General features: G+C 36.9%; 1 protein-coding gene across 4 annotated transcripts in view; it reads left to right on the forward strand.

The window, feature by feature from the left end:
- The window catches only part of MFSD8 (major facilitator superfamily domain containing 8), a 67,638-nt gene that overhangs the window by 32,729 nt on the left and 16,386 nt on the right, over nt 1–18,523 (forward strand). For 3 of the 4 annotated variants that reach the window (XM_058292383.1, XM_058292399.1, XM_071214750.1), the window contains 4 exons: nt 8,178–8,418; nt 9,264–9,377; nt 11,085–11,229; nt 12,045–12,100. In XM_058292383.1, the coding sequence (XP_058148366.1) occupies nt 8,178–8,418; nt 9,264–9,377; nt 11,085–11,229; nt 12,045–12,100 (556 nt within the window). Of the gene's footprint in view, nt 1–7,415; nt 7,499–8,177; nt 8,419–9,263; nt 9,378–11,084; nt 11,230–12,044; nt 12,101–18,523 lie in introns of all 4 variants that reach the window. The other variant, XM_058292403.2, reaches the window with a different exon arrangement.

Raw genomic sequence — 18,523 nt, forward strand, 5'->3', positions numbered from 1 at the left:
CTGGTTAAAACTAAAATGGTCTGGCCGAAAATTAGGTCCCCAGGAGGAAACCCTTAGGATAAGGAATTTAGCCTTAAAGAATGGCCTCACCCCTATCCTTTGTCCCCCTGTAGACATGACCCATTAAAAATGAGTCTTCTCTTTGGCTCCCCATGGAACAGATAAGTGTACAGTCTCCCACCGCCCACTGTAATCAAAACTTTATCAAGAGGTTATCATTCTCGGGAAGCGGACTTGGCCCAATGGATAGAGCATCCACCTACCACATGGAAGGTTCATGGTTCAAATCCCGGGCCTCCTTGACCCATGTGGAACTGGCCCATGCGCAGTGCTGATGCGCGCAAGGAGTGCCGTGCCACGCAGGGGTGTCCCCTGTAAGGAGAGCCACCCAGCGTGAAAGAAAGTGCAGCCTGCCCAAGGATGGCACCACACACACAGAGAGCTGGCACAACAAGATGATGCAACAAAAAGAAGCACAGATTCCCGGTGCTGCTGTTAAGGATAGAAGCGGTCACAGAAGAACACACAGCAAGTGGACACAGAGAGCAGAAAACGGGCGGTGGGGGGCAGGAATAAATAAAAAATAAATCTTAAAAAAAAAGGTTACCTTTCTCATGCATGAAAATATGGTTTGAGTTTGCTAATTAGCTCAGGCCTGTCACTCCTGTTTGACAGTTGAAGAAATAGGCTCAGAGAAGTTGGGTAGCTTGTCCAAGTCACATACATAGAGAATAACAGAACCAATCCTCTCTGAAACCAAAATCTGACTCTTAACTCCAATCCTACATTACCTACTACCTTAAAATTTTTAATTTTTAGTTTAAGGCTACTATTCCTTTTATGATAGTAAGTTGTCAAATATTACTTACCTTAAGAGTCACCTGTGGGGGGAAGTAGATGTGGCTCAAGTGATGGGGCATCTGCCTACCATATGGGAGGACCTGGGTTCAGTCCCTGGGGCCTCCTGGTGAAAAGAAAGAAGAGAAAGCGTACCTGCATGCTAACCAGTGCACACGCAAGTGAGTCATGCAGCAAAATGATGATGCCACAAAAGAAAGACAAAGGGGAAAGTCAAGGTGAGGCGCAACAGAAACCAGGAACAGAGGTGGCTCAATTACAGGGAACCTCTCTCCACATCACAGGTCCCCAGGATCCAATCCTGGTGAATCCTTGAGGAGAGAAAATGAGAAGAGAAGACAAAAAGAGAAATAGATACAGATGATCACACAGTGAATGGATACAGACAGCAAAAACAGCAGGGTGGGGGGAGGGAGGGAAGAAGAGGGGAATAAATAAATAAATAAATAAATCTTTTTTAAAAAAAGAGTCACCTGTGAGAAAGATAAAAGCTAGGGAAACAAATAAAAACAGTAAATTATCTGTCTGTCTAAAAGGAATTTGAGGGAGCAGATGTGGCTCAAGCAGTTGAGCGCCTGCTTCCCACATGGGAGGTCCCAGGTTCAGTTCCTGGCACCTCCTAAAAAGAAAAACAAAACAACAACAAAGAAAAAACAACAAGCAGGAAAGCAGTTGTGGCTTAGCTGGTAGAGTGTCTGCCTACCATATGGAGGGTCCAGGGTTCAATACCCAGGGCCTCCTGACCCATGTGGTGAGCTGGCCCACGCGCAGTGCTGCTGCACACAAGGAATACTGTGCCACACAGGGGTGTCCCCCATGTAGGTGGGCCCCACGTTTAAGGAGTGCGTTCCTTAAGGAGAGAAACCCAGTGTGAGAAAAGTGTAGCCCACCCAGGAGTGGCGCTGCGTACACAGAGAGCTGACACAGCAAGACAATGCAATAAAACAAGCGACACAGTTTCCCAGTGCTGCCTGACAAGAATGCACACAGCGAATGGGCACAAAGAACAGACAAGGAGGGAAAGGGGAGAGAAACAAATAAAATAAATCTTTAAAAAAGCAACAACAAGCAAACAAGAAAACCAACTCAGGGGAGAAGATGTGGTTCAGTGATTGAGTATCAGCTTCCCAAATACAAGGTCCCAGGTTCAGTCCCCAGACCCCATACCTCAAATATATATATATATAAATAAATAAACAAAAATTAAAAATAAAATGAATTTGATACTACTCTGAATTCATACTTTCTGGCTCTAACAAACATCTATTATTCCTTAGGCTGTCTTGACCAGGGTGGGTTTGATTCTTCAGGAAGGCTCACATTCTTAAACCTAGCCATTAAATTGAAATGATAGGTTATTCAATAGACACAGGGAGTTAGTGGGAATACTCATGAATGAGTTATAAAAATAACGTGTAATAAACCTGACTTACTGAAAGAAAATACAAAGTAATGTTAGTCCTTATGTTGTATAGGTAACATTCATTGAGTGCATATTTTATTCTGACACTTGTATTAGTAATCCAAAGGGGTGCTGATGCAAAGTACCAGAAACATGTTGGCTTTTGTAAAAGGTATTTATTTGGGGTAAAAGCTTACAGTTTCAAGACCCTAAGGAGTCCAGCTCAAAGTTACTTCCTTACCAAACTCTGTTGCCACATGTTGAAGCAAGATAGTAGGCAACATCTGCAAGGGTTCAGCCTTCCTCTTTACTCTTAAGACTCTGTGGGTTCAACTTCATCTGATCTCAGCTGTAGGCTGGCATAGGGCTTTTCTCTCTTCCTGGGGCTCATTTCTTTCTAGGCTCAGCTGCTCTTCTCTTCTCAAGGTCAGCTATAGACTATCAGGCAAATGGCTCATCTCTTCCCGGGACCTCTGCACCATCTATGGACCTGTCTCTCTTCCGCTGTGTATCTACTTCTCTGTGAGTGTCTGTTTATATGGCCCACCAAGGGGGTGGGGACTCAACTCCACAAGCCCTAATAATGTCAAATCAAAGCCCTAATCTTGGTTTAATCAAGTAAACATAAAGCCTTTGAATTTAAATCAATCAAAAGGTATCATGCCCAGAGGAACAGACCAATTTACAAACATAATCTATATCTCTTTTTAAAATTCATAAATACCAAACTGCCACAACATTGTATATATATTGCCTCAAATAATTCTCACAGCAACCCTGTGACGTTATTCTCCTTTGACAGATGAAGAATTAAAGCATTCTGTTTGTTTCCCCAGATACTCAAATATAGGATTGTTCATAACCAGATAACTGAAACCTGGTTTGGAAACTGTTTGATGTCAGGGACCAGGCTTACTCATCTTTGTATTCCAATTGCTTAGCATAGTTTTTGTGACACCAAAGGAAATGATTAGTGTTATCTGAATGAATAAGTGATAATCTATAAGTAAATATTTGAGGAGGTTTGGAACACACATATTCATATGTAAGTTCTCATAACAAAGCATTAATGTTTCTAGTACTTTGACCTAGTCAGTAGTAACATGTTTAGAGAAGAATGTTTTGAAATCCGTTACCAAAAACTTTGGGATTTTCTTAGAGAAGGTTCAGTTTTTACGGAACTTAACAAACCAAACAAGTTTACAAGTAATTACTATAAATGTTGCAAATACGTAAACAGCTTCAAACACTTCCAACAGCAAATACTGCAGCTGCGGTACACTTCCGACTATAACTATAATGTACTTGAATTTAGTTCTGGATCTACCCAGAGTTAGGCTATCCTCCACAGTTTAAGGGCAGTTCTCTACAAGATTCCCCTTCCCGTGTGAGTCACAAAGTTCGGAGTCACAGGCCACCCCACCTCTGACCTACTGGCTACAAACTGAGTTCTCTCCATCCCCCCGGGTTCAATAATTTGATATAATAACTCACACAACTCACTGAAAGCATTATATTTACTATTATAGTTTTATTATAGTGAAAGAATACCAATAAGAAGAAGCCAAAAGAAGAGATTCATAGGGCAAAGTCTGGGACGGTCTTCAACCCAAGCTTCCATGTCTTCTCCATGTGGAGTCAGGACATGTCACACTCTGGCACAATGATGTATATTATCAGTCATGGAAGTGTCCCAAATTTATATACGTTTCATTACGTAGGCATGATTGGTGGAATCAATGTTCATGTGGTGATTAAAATCAGTGCTCATTATTTGGGGAGATTGGTCTGACATAAGGTGACTCAAAGCCTCAACCCCCTAACCGCATGGTTGGTCTTTCTAGTGTGGCCTGTCCCCCAACCTGAGCCTGTAGGTGAAGTAGGCCCTACCCTGTCATGTAGTTAGTGTTTGAACTATTAGATGTGGTCCTGGACCACCATGAGTAACAATGCACTCCCACCATGAAAAATACCAGAAATTTACAGTTTATTCTCCCAGGAACTAGAACAAAGGCCAGACCTCTTTCTCAAGGTCAAATTCATTACTATACAATTATCAAACAATATTAAAAGTAAGGTTCTAAAAGTATGATTTTACATTAGAGAGAGGGAGAAAATGAACAGACAGACTGACACAGGAGAGGAGGGTAGTGGGATGTTACTAATTCAAATCCAAACTGAAGATATCCTGGAAGACTTTCCCAAATCACTGACACAAGAACTATGTTTTAAAAGCCTATGGAAGAAAAGATGGAGCCAAAGAGTAGGAGGTTGGGAAGGCTTTTCTGGTAGAGGGGCAGACCTGGGCAAAGAGTTGGAGGCAAAGAATTTGGCTCATTTTGAAAACTTCAAACAATTCTTTATGGCATTGGCCATAAAGGGAGCAAGCATGCGAGAGATGAAGTTAGAGAGGGGGGACTGTGGTCAGCTTGGAAACTAGTTTTTCAAATAAGCAGCTTCAGTTTTATCCTCAAAACCACACAATAGAGATCATCGGAGGTGGCCAGAGGACTGGAAGTGAGATGTTATCATCACTGAAAAAGGGAGAAGGATGCACCAGAGCCAGATAGTTCAATTACTAGAGAAACAACTTTTTTAATAATGTAGAGCTCATATCTCCTAAGCCATTCTGCTTTCCTGTTACAATTCTAGCAGATTCCAGTTTTCCAATTGCTGTAAAGAATAGAATAGAGGGAAACGGACTTTGGCCCAGTGGTTAGGGCGTCCGTCTACCACATGGGAGGCCCGCGGTTCAAGCCCCGGGCCTCCTTGACCCGTGTGGAGCTGGCCCATGCGCAGTGCTGATGCGCGCAAGGAGTGCCCTGCCATGCAGGGTGTCCCCCGCGTAGGGGAGCCCCACGCGCAAGGAGTGCACCCATAAGGAGAGCCGCCCAGCGCGAAGGAGGGAGCAGCCTGCCCAGGAATGGCGCCGCCCACACTTCCCGTGCCGCTGCCGACAACAGAAGCGGACAAAGAAACAAGAAACAAGACGCAGCAAAAAGACACAGAAAACAGACAACCGGGGGAGGGGAGAGGAAATAAATAAATAAAAATAAATCTTTAAAAAAAAAAAAAGAATAGAATAGAATGGAGAGGAATCCAATTTTTTTTAAGTTTCCATTTGTCTCTAATATTGACAGTATTGTTACAGCCATCCTCAAGAGTTGGTCTATTTCTGACCATGAAACTGATACTTGACTATGATCAGTTGATATCCTGAGAAGATACTTTTGTCCTTTAACATTCAAATTGAGTTTGACTGCTATTTTGAAAATTAATAAAAAAATTTATATAACATATTGTTATTTTATATGTTAACAGAGGAGACAAAAGGAGCTAAAGGTAATACTTTTAGATGGAAAATGAAAACTAGATCCCTTTATAACTTAGTCTGTTAGACCAGCATTACCCTGATTCCAGAGCCAGATAAAGACAACACAAAAAAAGAAAATTACAGAACAATATCCCTTATGAACACAGATACAGAAATCCTCAAAATGCTGACTAACCAAATCCAATAGTATATTAAAAGGATTATACACTATGACCAAGTGGGATTTATTCCAGGAATGCCAGGATGGTTTAACATAAATCAATCAATGTGATATAACACATTAGTAGAATGAAGGAAAAACCCACACGATCCTCTCAATTGATGTAGAAAAGGCATTTGACAAAATCCAACATCCTTTCATAATTGAAAAAAAAATGCTCAGAAAACTGGTAGTAGAAGGGAATTTTCTCCCTTCTACTCCCTTAACATATGTTGGCAAGATTGCAGAGAAATAGGAGCCTTATTATTGTTGGTGGAATGGAAAATGATGCAGCCACTGTGAAAAACTGGATGTTCCTCAGAAAGTTAAAAATAGAATTACCCATATGACCTGCTAATTCCACTCTGAAGTGTATACCCCCCAAAGAATTGAAAGCAGGGACTCAGACAGATATTTGTACACCAGTGTTCATCCCAACATTATTCTCAATAGCCAAAAAGGTTGCAAGCATCCCAAGTGCCCATCAGCAGATGAAGGATAAACAAAATGTGGTATATCCATACAATGGAATATTATACAGCCCTAAAAAGAAGTGAACCTTCTATAACATGGGTGAACCTTAAAGATCTAAAGTTATTTCACTCAACATGAAATAAGCCAGACACAATGGAAAAATATTTTATGATTTCTCTTTGTGAAATACTTTAAATAAGCAAATTCATAGACACAGACAGCAAAATAGTGTTTACCAAGGATGGGGAGGGATGGGAAAATGGGGAATTGTTGCTATCTGGTTATGAGTTTTGGTTTGGAATAATGAAAATAGTTGCAAATAGTGGTGAAAATTAAGTATTGTTAATGTACTTAATGCCAAAAAAATGCCCACTTAAAATGGCTAAAATGAATTTGATGTTATATTTGTTACATAATTAAAAACAAATCAATTATTTAAAAGAAGACCAGAATGCCTAAAATGAAAGATATTTTTAAGGCTAGAACTTTAAATATGATGTATCATTAAACTTACTTTCATTTCTCATCCCCTATAAACAAAAATGTACCTAAATATTTCCATTTTAAACTATTCTAAAACATCTTCAGAAGTAAAAAGTCATAGTTTTCTTTATTAAATTATATTAAGTTGTATATTAAATTGTTCTGCTTATCTATACTTGTTTTAACTTATTTCCTAAAATTTGATGATTCTTAATTTTCCAGATCATTGTATAGTCTACTGTATTTTTAAAAATCTGTTTATTCCTAAATTCCTTTTCTAGACTAAAATTTTCTATTTTCTGAAAATATTTTATTTTCTGAATTTTAATCTATTTGTTGTGCCCTCAATGTTCATCATGATACGTAAACCCTTTTATTGGTAGGATCCTGCTAATTGTCTGTGTGGAAAGGAAGAATTAGTAATTGGTTTAATGTGAGGATTGTCTTTCAGCCTCTGTGTTTTTATTATCTCTTTTAAGCCTTTAACTGTTGTGCCCACTTTAAAAAAATAAGCTTATAAATGCTAAGAATGGTTTAGCTTATGGGGTAGCATTTGTCTAAGTAATAAAATTTTTTATGAGAGTTAAAGAATGTCTCATTATTTGTTTATGATGCTATTGAATATAGTATGTGTGTGAGAGAGAGATTACCTTTTTTTTTTCTAGGAGGTACCAGGTATTGAACCCAGGACCTTGTACATGGGAAGCAAGCCCTCAACCACTTGAGCTGCATCCCTTCCGCAAGAGAGGTTATCTTTTTAAGAAGGTTTTTTTGAACCAGAAATTTCCATAATAATTCTAATCATTTTAAAAGATTAGGGGAAACGGACTTTGGCCCAGTGGTTAGGGCGTCCGTCTACCATATGGGAGGTCCACGGTTCAAACCCCGGGCCTCCTTGACCCGTGTGGAGTTGGCCATGCGCAGCGCTGATGCGCGCAAGGAGTGCCTTGCCATGCAAGGGTGTCCCCCGCGTGGGGGAGCCCCACGCGCAAGGAGTGCGCCCGTGAGGAAAAGCCGCCCAGCGTGAAAAGAAAGAGCAGCCTGCCCAGGAATGGCGCCGCCCACACTTCCCGTGCCGCTAACGACAACAGAAGCGGACAAAGAAACCAGACGCAGCAAATAGACACCAAGAACAGACAACCAGGGGAGGGGGGGGAATTAAATAAATAAATAAAATCTTTAAAAAAAAAAAAAGATTAGGCCTCACCAGCATTTTTTCCTTGTGTGCAATGAATTATTTGCACATTTAATTATAATGCCAGAGTCTGAATCCCTTACTATAAGTAATAGTGCTACAAAATCTTTGTTATAATTGTTGTGCTTTTTTTTTTTAATTCAAGTGTTATATGATCAGACAATTGTATTTAGATTTTAAACTTTACTTTTCTTGAATAACAATTCTTAAAGCATTGTATTTTCTCCTGCAGGTTGATCAGACAGCCGATGCAAGCTTTTTGGGCTGGGTTATTGCTTCATTTAGTCTTGGCCAGATGGTAGCTTCACCTATATTTGGTTTATGGTCTAATTATAGACCAAGAAAAGAACCTCTTATTGTCTCCATCTTTATTTCGGTGGCAGCCAACTGCCTATATGCATATATCCACGTCCCAGCTTCTCATAATAAATACTACATGTTGATTGCTCGTGGATTGGTGGGGTTTGGAGCAGGTAATACATATGTATTTATGTGTTTTCTTGTCATATTCAAATTCATCCTGACATTCAAGGCCCTCTGTCATCTGACCTCACCCCTCTTCCTCAACCTCATATCCCACAGTTCAAAAAGCAGATTTTGTATTGCAGTCAGACAAATATCTTTCCTATCATTTTGCCTTTGCTCATGATATTTCCATTACCTTTTCTCTTCCCATTCTTCTCTCATCCTTAAAGATCAGTTGAAGTTCCACCTCTTCCTTGAAGCCTTCTCAGGCTACCTTGACCTTTAACAGATATTTTCTTTCTCTGGTATATCTCTGACACTTGCTTGTACTGTCTTGCATTGTACACTTTCATCTTTTCTCACCAACCAAATAGTAAAATATTTGCAATTTAGAAACAATTTATGATACTTTCTAATATTCTGTTGCCATTAGGAAACTCTGGAATATAATGAGTGCTCAATAAATATTTTGAGTTGCATTGTTAGTGGTTCTTTTGTTGCTTATATTACAGTTCTATGCATACCTTTCTTTTAAATACGGTTATAGCAATCAGTAGTGTGCCATTCACTCAGTTCTCAGTATTTAATGATGAAAAATAGTTTGATATTCCTATAGTGGCATTTCATTTCATCCAAATCATGAGCCATGCTGTTTTCATATTACTAAAGTAATTTGTGCAGTTAGTTCATACATTTGCTCAATAAAAATATCTTAAGTGTGTTGTATGTTTATAAAGATGAAGCAGTGACTATACCACTGAATATTTCTTCTTCCATATAAAGCCAAATTAAACTGAATTTTATAAACTGAAGGATATTTTCTTTTACTTTGAATTGTTGTATCTTTTCTTAGGAAATGTAGCAGTTGTTAGATCATATATTGCTGGTGCTACTTCCCTTCAGGAAAGAACAAGTTCCATGGCAAACACAAGTGCATGTCAAGCATTAGGTTTTATTCTAGGTCCAGGTAGGTATTCTTCACTTGTCATTACTTAAATCTGAATTGGGAAAACGGTTGAGATTCAAACATTAAATGAAATCTAATTATAAAATCTTATAGCTGAAGAGAAAAGGAGGGATACTAAAAAGTTTTGATCCAGGGGTGAGGCTAGGCTCTTATGTGTCTGTTGTCTATATAGTCACCCAGATAGTGAATTGGAAAGCTGGAGTTCAAACCTAACCCTGTCTGACTCCAAAGTAAATGTTCCATCAGTTATATAGCTTGCCAGCTCCTTATGGTTTCTTTCTTTTTCTGTATTTATGAGAAACAAAATTCTTTAGACTGGATTTAAGGAAAGTTATAAGAGGGTCTTCACCTTTGCCCTTTGTCCAGAACTTTAAGACATTTTTTAAGGTTGAAGAAAATATGAAAGGTTAAAAAAGGGTCCTTCCTCTTCCAAATCTTCCATTCTTTTGCTGGGTATTTAAAATGTTAATGAGACTTAATGCTTCCCAAAGACCAATTAATTTTCTCCTAAATAAGTAAAGAAATTAGTAATTTTTTGTGGTTGGAATAACATTGAAAAATTAGACATAATCATTATAATTTGTCCATGCTCTGAATATTACAGGTGTGAATTCAGCTCCATTTATTTCATCATTAAACCACCCTAGTACCCATTACTTCCTTCTATTGAGCCAAGAAAAGCCTCAACAGAAGAGAATATAGTTCATCATTTGTCAAATCTTAATATTTCAGTTTAGTATTTTGGAACACCCAGCACAAATGTAGATGAATTGAACATTACCGCCATATTGTAAAATACATGAGGACATGATCTAAGTCATATTTATAAACCACTCTACTTGCCAGTAACAAGCATAGAACCTGGTAGAGACTTGCGTTCTCAGTAAATATTTTTGACCATGTAAAAAGTAGCTTAAAGATTACCTTATTTAAACATTTTGTATGAATAAGGGTAGACCTGAAGATATTAAATAACTTTTCCAGTAATAACCACATCAACAAACACTAACATTTATTGAGTGTTACTGTGTGCTAGGTACTGTTCTAAGTGCTTTAGATGCAATTTCTTACTTAAGCCTCACCCAAAAGTTATACGCAAATTATTGGCAGAGCCAGATACGTAGTCTAAATCAAGAGATCAAACCATTACTCTTCTCATCAGTTTTACTATAGATGCAAATTTAAAATGATATGAAATATACATAATATTTAAGAATATTGGCCTAAGATGCGACATTTTCTTTTTTATAATGAAATTAAGTTTTTCTGATTGATTTATGTAAGAAATTGAATAATTTAAATGTCCTATGGAGTTTTTTTTTTAAAGAAGATACTGACAAGTTACTTTACATGTAATTCTTTGTGAATATGCATAGGTTCTTGATGTTTTTTTTCCCTAAGGAGACTTTTTAGGTATTTTTTTCATAACCACCCTATCCCATGAAATTTTAATACCACAGTTATACAATATGTCTTTTATATACTATATACTACACATACACACTTGTGCTTTATACATAATTTTTTTTTCATCCTCCCTCACCAAGAACCAATTGTTTCCCCTTTAGGGCAACAATTGTTGAGAATGTGTGATGTAGATGGATGATTCTGTAAGGTTACTTCCAATTCTGTGGTAAATGCCTTTCACATTTTTCAGCTTGTACCTCATGTATAACAATTCATCTGTATATATTTTATTTTAATAAGTTCTTCAGACTTGTTTTGCACTTATTGGAGAAAACGGTGTGACATGGGATGCTATTGATCTGCAAATAAACATGTATACAGCACCAGTTTTACTTGGAGCCTTCCTTGGAGTTTTAAATATTATTCTGATCCTTACTATATTAAGGTAATTAGATAGAAATGATAAAATTACTTTTGTAGATTGTGAAATTAAGTGGGCATTATCATTTTTGAAGGATTATAAGTCTCTTCGGTTTTAATTCTATACTCGTGTTCATACTTTTTAATCAACTAATACTTATACTCTTCACAACTCAAATAATAAACATCCTGATCAATGGGAACAGATTATGAAGGTCTTTAACAATTCAAGATTTGGGCTTGATTTAGTAACTCTAAACTCTGGTATCTAAATAGGGGAGTGACATGAAAGTAACATTTTAAGTAGGTTAATAGATTAGTATCAATTTTAAATTAAAAATAAAAAACTATTTGTACATCTCCTATCTTTATACGATAGATGAAATTTTCCAAAACTATGGAAGTTTGTTACTTTATATTTATAGTGTTTTCGCCAAGAGTCCAGAATGGTTAAAATAACTGGAAAACTTCAAATACTGATTAAGGTTGATCATGTATGCTTTTGGATTACTTAAATATTTTTTTCATTTTATATGATAATATAAGAATTGTATTTTTATTTTATTAGTTATTTCTCATTGGTAATAATTTTATTACTCAGAAATCAGTAAAAGCTTTATTAGCATGGGAAAAAATGAAAGTTTGTAGTAAATTTAGACCATTTCTTATTATACTAAGCCTTCTGTAAATAAATGTTTATAGACAGATGGATTTATAAAATTACTTATGTTAATATACATGAACTATAACATGGAGACACTGGATCACTGAAATTAATAAGTAATGGGTAAGCAGTACTGTATAAAATACAGTTAAATGTTTCATGTGTTTCTTTTTAAGAGAACATCGTGTGAATGATTCAGGACGACAGTGTAAGATCATTAATTTTGAAGAAGGTACTATTAACCTGTTTAACTAAATTATTATAACATTATAAAGGTGTTTCTAATTATTCTGTTTGGCATTTTGTTGGCACTTGGATTTTTGCCTGGGAGGAAAATGCAGTGGGTAATTGAGGAAGATCTTCCAAGCTGAATGTTACCTAAATTGGTTTTTAAAAAAAAGAGGGGGCATACCCATATTAGTGTCCATGATTGGCAAGGTTAAAAACATTGCTACAAATCACTTTGTCCTATTTTCAAGGAGGCAGCATTTTAAAACCCTTGAAATATTTGAATGATTTCAGTAACTTTGCAATCAAATGTCTGTTTCAAGCATTTCTTTAATCTCTTAATCATGGGAATAGGCATGGTTTCTCTTTTGTATTTTTATTATCTTAATTTTCTTGCAAATGAATGTCTTTATCCTTTAGATCTTTCTCTGAATCATAAATAGGTATCCAATTTGGTAAATAATTATATTTTATCAAATAAACCATTATTTAAATACTAATTAAAGCCATCCTTAGGAGAGAATCCCATACAAAAGAATGCAACTCAGTACTTGCCCTCTAGGCATTTATAAACTTGTGGAAGAGACACAGTATTATTTTATCAAGTACCTTCATAGCCATTTTACTTAATTCTCATGAAAGAAAAACAGTGGAAGTTAAAAGTTATTCGTGAGGTGGAGAGCAGGGTGGCAAAGAGTGACAGAAAAATTTTGAATAGAGGAAAAGCATGACAGTGGACAGATTCAATGCAAGACTAATTCATATTTAATGGCCGGAACCACAGCAGCAACTGAGAATAGAGAAGTGATAAATATGAATTTTTGAAAGGAAAAAGCAAGATTCTTAACAGATTAGATAGGGAATATTAAGGTTTAGAGCCATTTAAAGGTGTCTGCCAGGTTTTGATTTTAGATAATTGGAAGAATGGTGGGTAACAGGAATTTAGGGAGGCTTCCTCAAAAAAAAAGATTATTTCAATTTGGATTAAGCTGAGTATATCGCTATACTAGGATGACCAAAATTCTCAGAGACATTTGTGATTTTGGCACTAGAGATCAAAACAAGAGATACACAGTTGGGGTCACCCCGTGAAGTTCTCTAGGTCAGAGTAGTAAGCACTAAGTACTGGTGAAGGATACCTACATGTGAGAGGTAGAGGGAAACAGAGCCAAAGAAATGCACTGGAATAGAACTATCAGGATATAGGAGAACCAGAATAATGCTATAATGTTGAAGCCAAGCTCCAAGAATAAATACATTGGCAGATTAGATGATATAGACACATCCAAGGAAATGAGGATGTTGAAAGGCTAATGGATTTGGTGAAGACACCATCAGCGATCTCTAGGAGAGCCGGTTTTTTTTTAAGATTTATTTATTTCTCTCCCCTTCCCCCACCCCAGTTGCTATTCTCTGTGTCCATCTTGCTGTGTGTTCTTCTTTGTCTGCTTCTGTTGTCAGCAGTACAGGAATCTGTGTTTCTTTTTGCTGCGTCATCTTGCTGTGTCAGCTCCATGTGTGCGGCGCGCTTCTTGGGCAGGCTGCGCTTTCTTTCGTGTTTGGCGGCTCTCCTTATGGGACGCACTCCTTGTGCATGGGCTCCCCTACACAGGGGGCACCCCTGCGTGGCATGGCACTAGGAGAGCAATTTTATTTAAATAGCGCAGATCAGTGCCAACTGGATAAGGTGAGGATAAGAAAGGGAGTTAACAACAAAACCACATAGAAAAAAAGACTGTTTAAAATGACAGTTAATTTTATTGTACATTCTTTTTTTTCTTAAAGATTTATTTATTTATTTCTGCCCCCCCCCTTGTTGTTTGTGCTCACTGTCTGCTCTGTGTCTGTTCATTATATGCTCTCTGTGTCTGCTCAGCTTCTTTTAGTAGGCACCAGGAACTGAACTCAGGACCTCCCATGTGGGACGGAGGCACCCAATCGGTTCAGCCACGTCGGCTCCCTGTTTATTGTATCTTTCATTGTGTCTCCTTGTTGTGTCTTCTCATTGCGTCAGCTTGCTGTCTTGCTCATCTTCTCTAGGAGGCACTAGGAATCAAATCTGAGACCTCCCATGTGGAAGGTGGGTGCCCAAGTGCTTGAGCCACATATGCTCCTCTGTGCTATACATTCTTAATGGCTTATATTCTAAGAATGTAAAGAGTAACAAAGGAATTTAAAAATTTTATTAGTAATCTTATATTTAGTGGTTCTGTTGATATTATTTTGGAAAAATTATATATATCAGGGTAAAAGAAATAAGTAATTATGTTAATAGGTTGGGAACCAAGATGTTCAGTGTACGAGAAAAGAGAATCAAATATAAAATGAAAACTTAAATTTCAACTCTGTAATGTTAAACTCAAAATAAATATAAGTACACATTTATAATTTTTATCTTTTAAAAAACACATATTTTAAAATATTTTTTCTGACCATTGAAAACTTTTAGAAGCATTGAAAACTACTAACAACAAGTACCACTAATACCCAGATTGTCGTTATTTCCAACTAAAAGGAACCATAGCACCATGGACAAATGGCTTATCACAGTAATATGTGATGATGATCCTGGTGTATGTTGCACCAGAATGCAAGAAGGATATTAAATTAAAATGAAATTGTGTGGAAAGAATACAAATCAGGTTGCAGGAGCTTCCACTAGCCAAAGATGGGACAATTTGAGCATTAAAAGGAAGAGTGACTACAATCGTTAAAACACTTTGAACATACAACCTCAGTCAGAAGATATACTCCTAAAAAGAGAGCAAGCAAAAACAAACAAAAAAACCTTGTTGGTCACCACTGGATGTAGCTAGGGTATTTAATATTCTGAAAATCTTCTTGAACAAAGGGGAATTACCAAGTATTTTTTCTACCTTTCCTGTATAAATTATATATCAGGGTAACCAAATAGTTGATGAGGGAAAGTTCTTTTTATAGAATTTCAGCTAAGAAATGCAAAAGAAATGTTAGAATTAGAAAACATTTTAAAATTTCTAATGAAATGAATTAGTCAACTCTTATCAAAGGATGCAAAATATTAATAATTTAGTGAAAGATTGGTAGGAAACTTTATAATGGACTGATCAGCCTGACAATACCTGAACCCATTTATCAATCTTAATATCACTTAAATTGGTGTGCCAGACATTATATGGTTCCTTGGTGTGATGCAGTACGGAGTACACAGCACCATATGGAAAGTACTCATGCCCAAAATGCTGATCCAGAATCTACTCAAACCATTAGAGTTAATATTTTCAATAAATATGGGTGTGGCAGTTTTGATATTATTTATGAATCCCCCTTAAAAAAGAAAAATTATGTTTGTAAACTGGTCTGTTCCTCTGGGTGTGATACCCTTTGATTGTATTAAATTCAAAGGTTTTAGGTTTATTTGATAAAAGATTAAGACTTATGTTTTTATGTTTTTTAATGTAACGTTCTTTGTGATCTACTAACTTTAATAAAAATTTTTTAAAAATAAAAATTTTTAAAAATTAGAAAAAGATTAGGACTTTGATTGGACCACATCAGTAGCATGTGACTCAGGGTTGAGTCCCAATCCTCTTGGTGGGTGGATATAAATGCACACTCACTCAAGAAGAGAGAGAACTTTGTCAGTTTTGATTCTGGAGCCCTGGGAAAAGAGATGAACCATTTGCCTGATAGTTTGCACCTGAGCAGCTGAGAAAGCCTAGAAAGAAACAAGCCCTATGTCAGACTGATAAAGGAAGCCCTGAGAGATGAGCCCTATGCCAGCCTGAAATAGGAAGAAGCTGGGCCCACAGAGCCATAGGAGGAAGAAGGAAGGAGAGACCAGGCAGCAAGAGACCACCATCTTGATTCAACACGTGGCCACTGACTTTGATGAGCCTTGAGTTGGATTCTTCAGGAACTTGTAACTCTAAGCTTTTACCCCAAATAAATACCCTTTATAAAAGCCAACCAATTTCTGGTACTTTGCATCAGCGCCCCTTTTCACTGACTAATACAGTGGGGAATAGAGGGAGAAGTTCAATGCCACCATGAAGAACTAAGCTCATTCTACTTTATCAGTGATCTGGTTTCTTTAAGGACATAAAGTTGGGGAAAGAGGGACTGTTTTCAGTTATAAGAGAGAGGTGCAGTGAGTAGATATTTAGATACTGATTTGAATAAACTGTGGAAAGGTACTTTTGAGATGGTGGGGAAATTGAATATGTACTACGTTTCAGATGACATTAGGGAGTTACTGTTCTTTTGTTAAGTGTGATAACAGTTGTGGTTATGTAAGAGAATGTCATTATTTAGATATATATTTTGAAGGATTTAGGTGTGAAATGGTTTAGGAGATTTAACTTTAAAATACTACAACAGCAAAGAGCTTAAAAGAACGGAAAGCAGGGGCAGAGGAATCATTCAAAACTATCGAATCTGGGAGGTGGGTATTTGAGGATATATTTGAAAAGTTTCAAAATAAAAAGTTTAAAAAGAAAAAAAAAAGGACTGAGTGGTGAGGAAGTACCAGCAGTGGATATAAACTACTTTTTAAAAGGTGAGAAATAGATGCTAACTTAAAGGAGCAGTCAAAAGGAATGAGCAAGTGAACAGTGAGTGAGGTTGACGTGCTGAGAAAGGCTATATATATAAGAAGCAAAATCTTTCAAAAGTTGGATGGGGATCAAATATAGATTTTAAACTATGTGCTTAGGAATTGCCTGGGGACCTTGTTAAGTTGCAGATTCTGATTCAGTGGGTCACGATGAGGTCTACTTTGGGTTGCCAGATAAAATACAGGATACCCAGTTAAATTTGAATAATAATTTAGTCTAAGAATATCCACCCAGTTAAATTTGAATTTCAATAAACAATGAATAGTTATTTAGTATAAATGTCTTCTATATATAGCCTGGAGCATGCTTATATTTGAATTTCAAGTCCTGCGTGGAGTATTCATGTTTGTCTGAAATTCAAATGTAACTGGATATCTTATATTTTTATTTGCTGCATCTGACAACCTTAATGCTACTCTGAGAATCTACATTTCTAACAAGCTATCAAGTGATGCCAGCACTGCTGATGTGCAAACCACAGTTCGAGGTGTAAGGATCTAGAGCCGTACATTCCAATACAATATAGCCATGAGCTACCTGTGTCTATTTACATTTAAATTGAGTTACATTAAAAATTATTTCCTCAACCACACTAGCCACATTTCAAGTGCTCATTTCCTAATATTGGCAACTGTATTGGACAGCACAGATAGAAAACATTATCATCATCGCACAGGTACTATTGGACAGCACTACTTTAAAGCACTTACAAGTTAGTTCAGACAGGAGAGATCTCCTTTTATGAGATTTCTAGATATTTCAAAATAATTGTTACAAAACAAAAATCATGTTTTCAAAGAATGTCCAGATAAAATTGATCTGGTAAAAACTTCCACAATTGTTTTAGTTTGAAAGATATTAAAGTTTAAAGATGTTTTCATAAGATAGAATTACATATTCTTTGAGTCAATATATTAATGTATTCTTTAAATTTTTATAATTGGGATATATGGTCAGTCTGCATAGTCTAGGATACAGCAGATATGAGAATCCCCACCCCATATATCAAGCAAACTCCATTCAGACTTAGGGCACTGTTGATATAATTCAAAGGAATAAACACTGACTTGTAGATGGTGACTGAGAATTAGGGAGATCCATCCAAAACAATACAAGGTTAATAAGCCCCAGGACAGAGTCTGGACAAAGGTGACCAGATGCGTTTGTGTGATTAGAAAGGGAGTCATAACCCTAGGTTAAGTGTCCAGCGTGCTTAATTCCCTCAACTAGAGCAGGCTATTTCTGAATCCCACTTATTATGGAGAAGGAACACCTCAGGAGTCCTGAGTGAAAAAGTAGGCGCCATTATGAAACTAACTGTGCCCTAAAAAAGTCATTTCTTACTCACTTTCAAATTCCCTTTAAACATATAGGAGATGCCCAGTTCATCTGTTTTCACACTAGATTTGTTTGTTTGGTTCTCAACAATACTAAGCTTAATAATGGCTTTATATAAAGATGGGAAAGATTAGAGATTTTTATTTCTCCATCTTTGTATACAGGTCCAGGCCCTTACTGCACAAAAAGTATAAAATATGGGAAAAGTAAATCTCTGGAGTAAGCATATATGAAAGGATAAGCTGGAAGAGGAATGGTCAGTGATTCGTTTGCCAGAGGGCTGCCAATGCAAAGTATCAGAAATGTGTTGGCTTTTATAAAGGGGATTTATTGAGGTAAAAGCTCACAGTTCCAAGGCCTGGAAAAGCCCAAACCGAGGTACCATAAAAGATGCTTTCTTGCCAAAGTCAGCTATTGTTGATCCTGGTGTGTTGCTACATGTTGAAGCAATATGGCTGCTGATCTCTGCATGGTTTCAGACTTCCCCTCTGGGC

Source organism: Dasypus novemcinctus, chromosome 1 (assembly GCF_030445035.2).
Source record: "Dasypus novemcinctus isolate mDasNov1 chromosome 1, mDasNov1.1.hap2, whole genome shotgun sequence".
Taxonomy (NCBI): domain Eukaryota; kingdom Metazoa; phylum Chordata; class Mammalia; order Cingulata; family Dasypodidae; genus Dasypus; species Dasypus novemcinctus.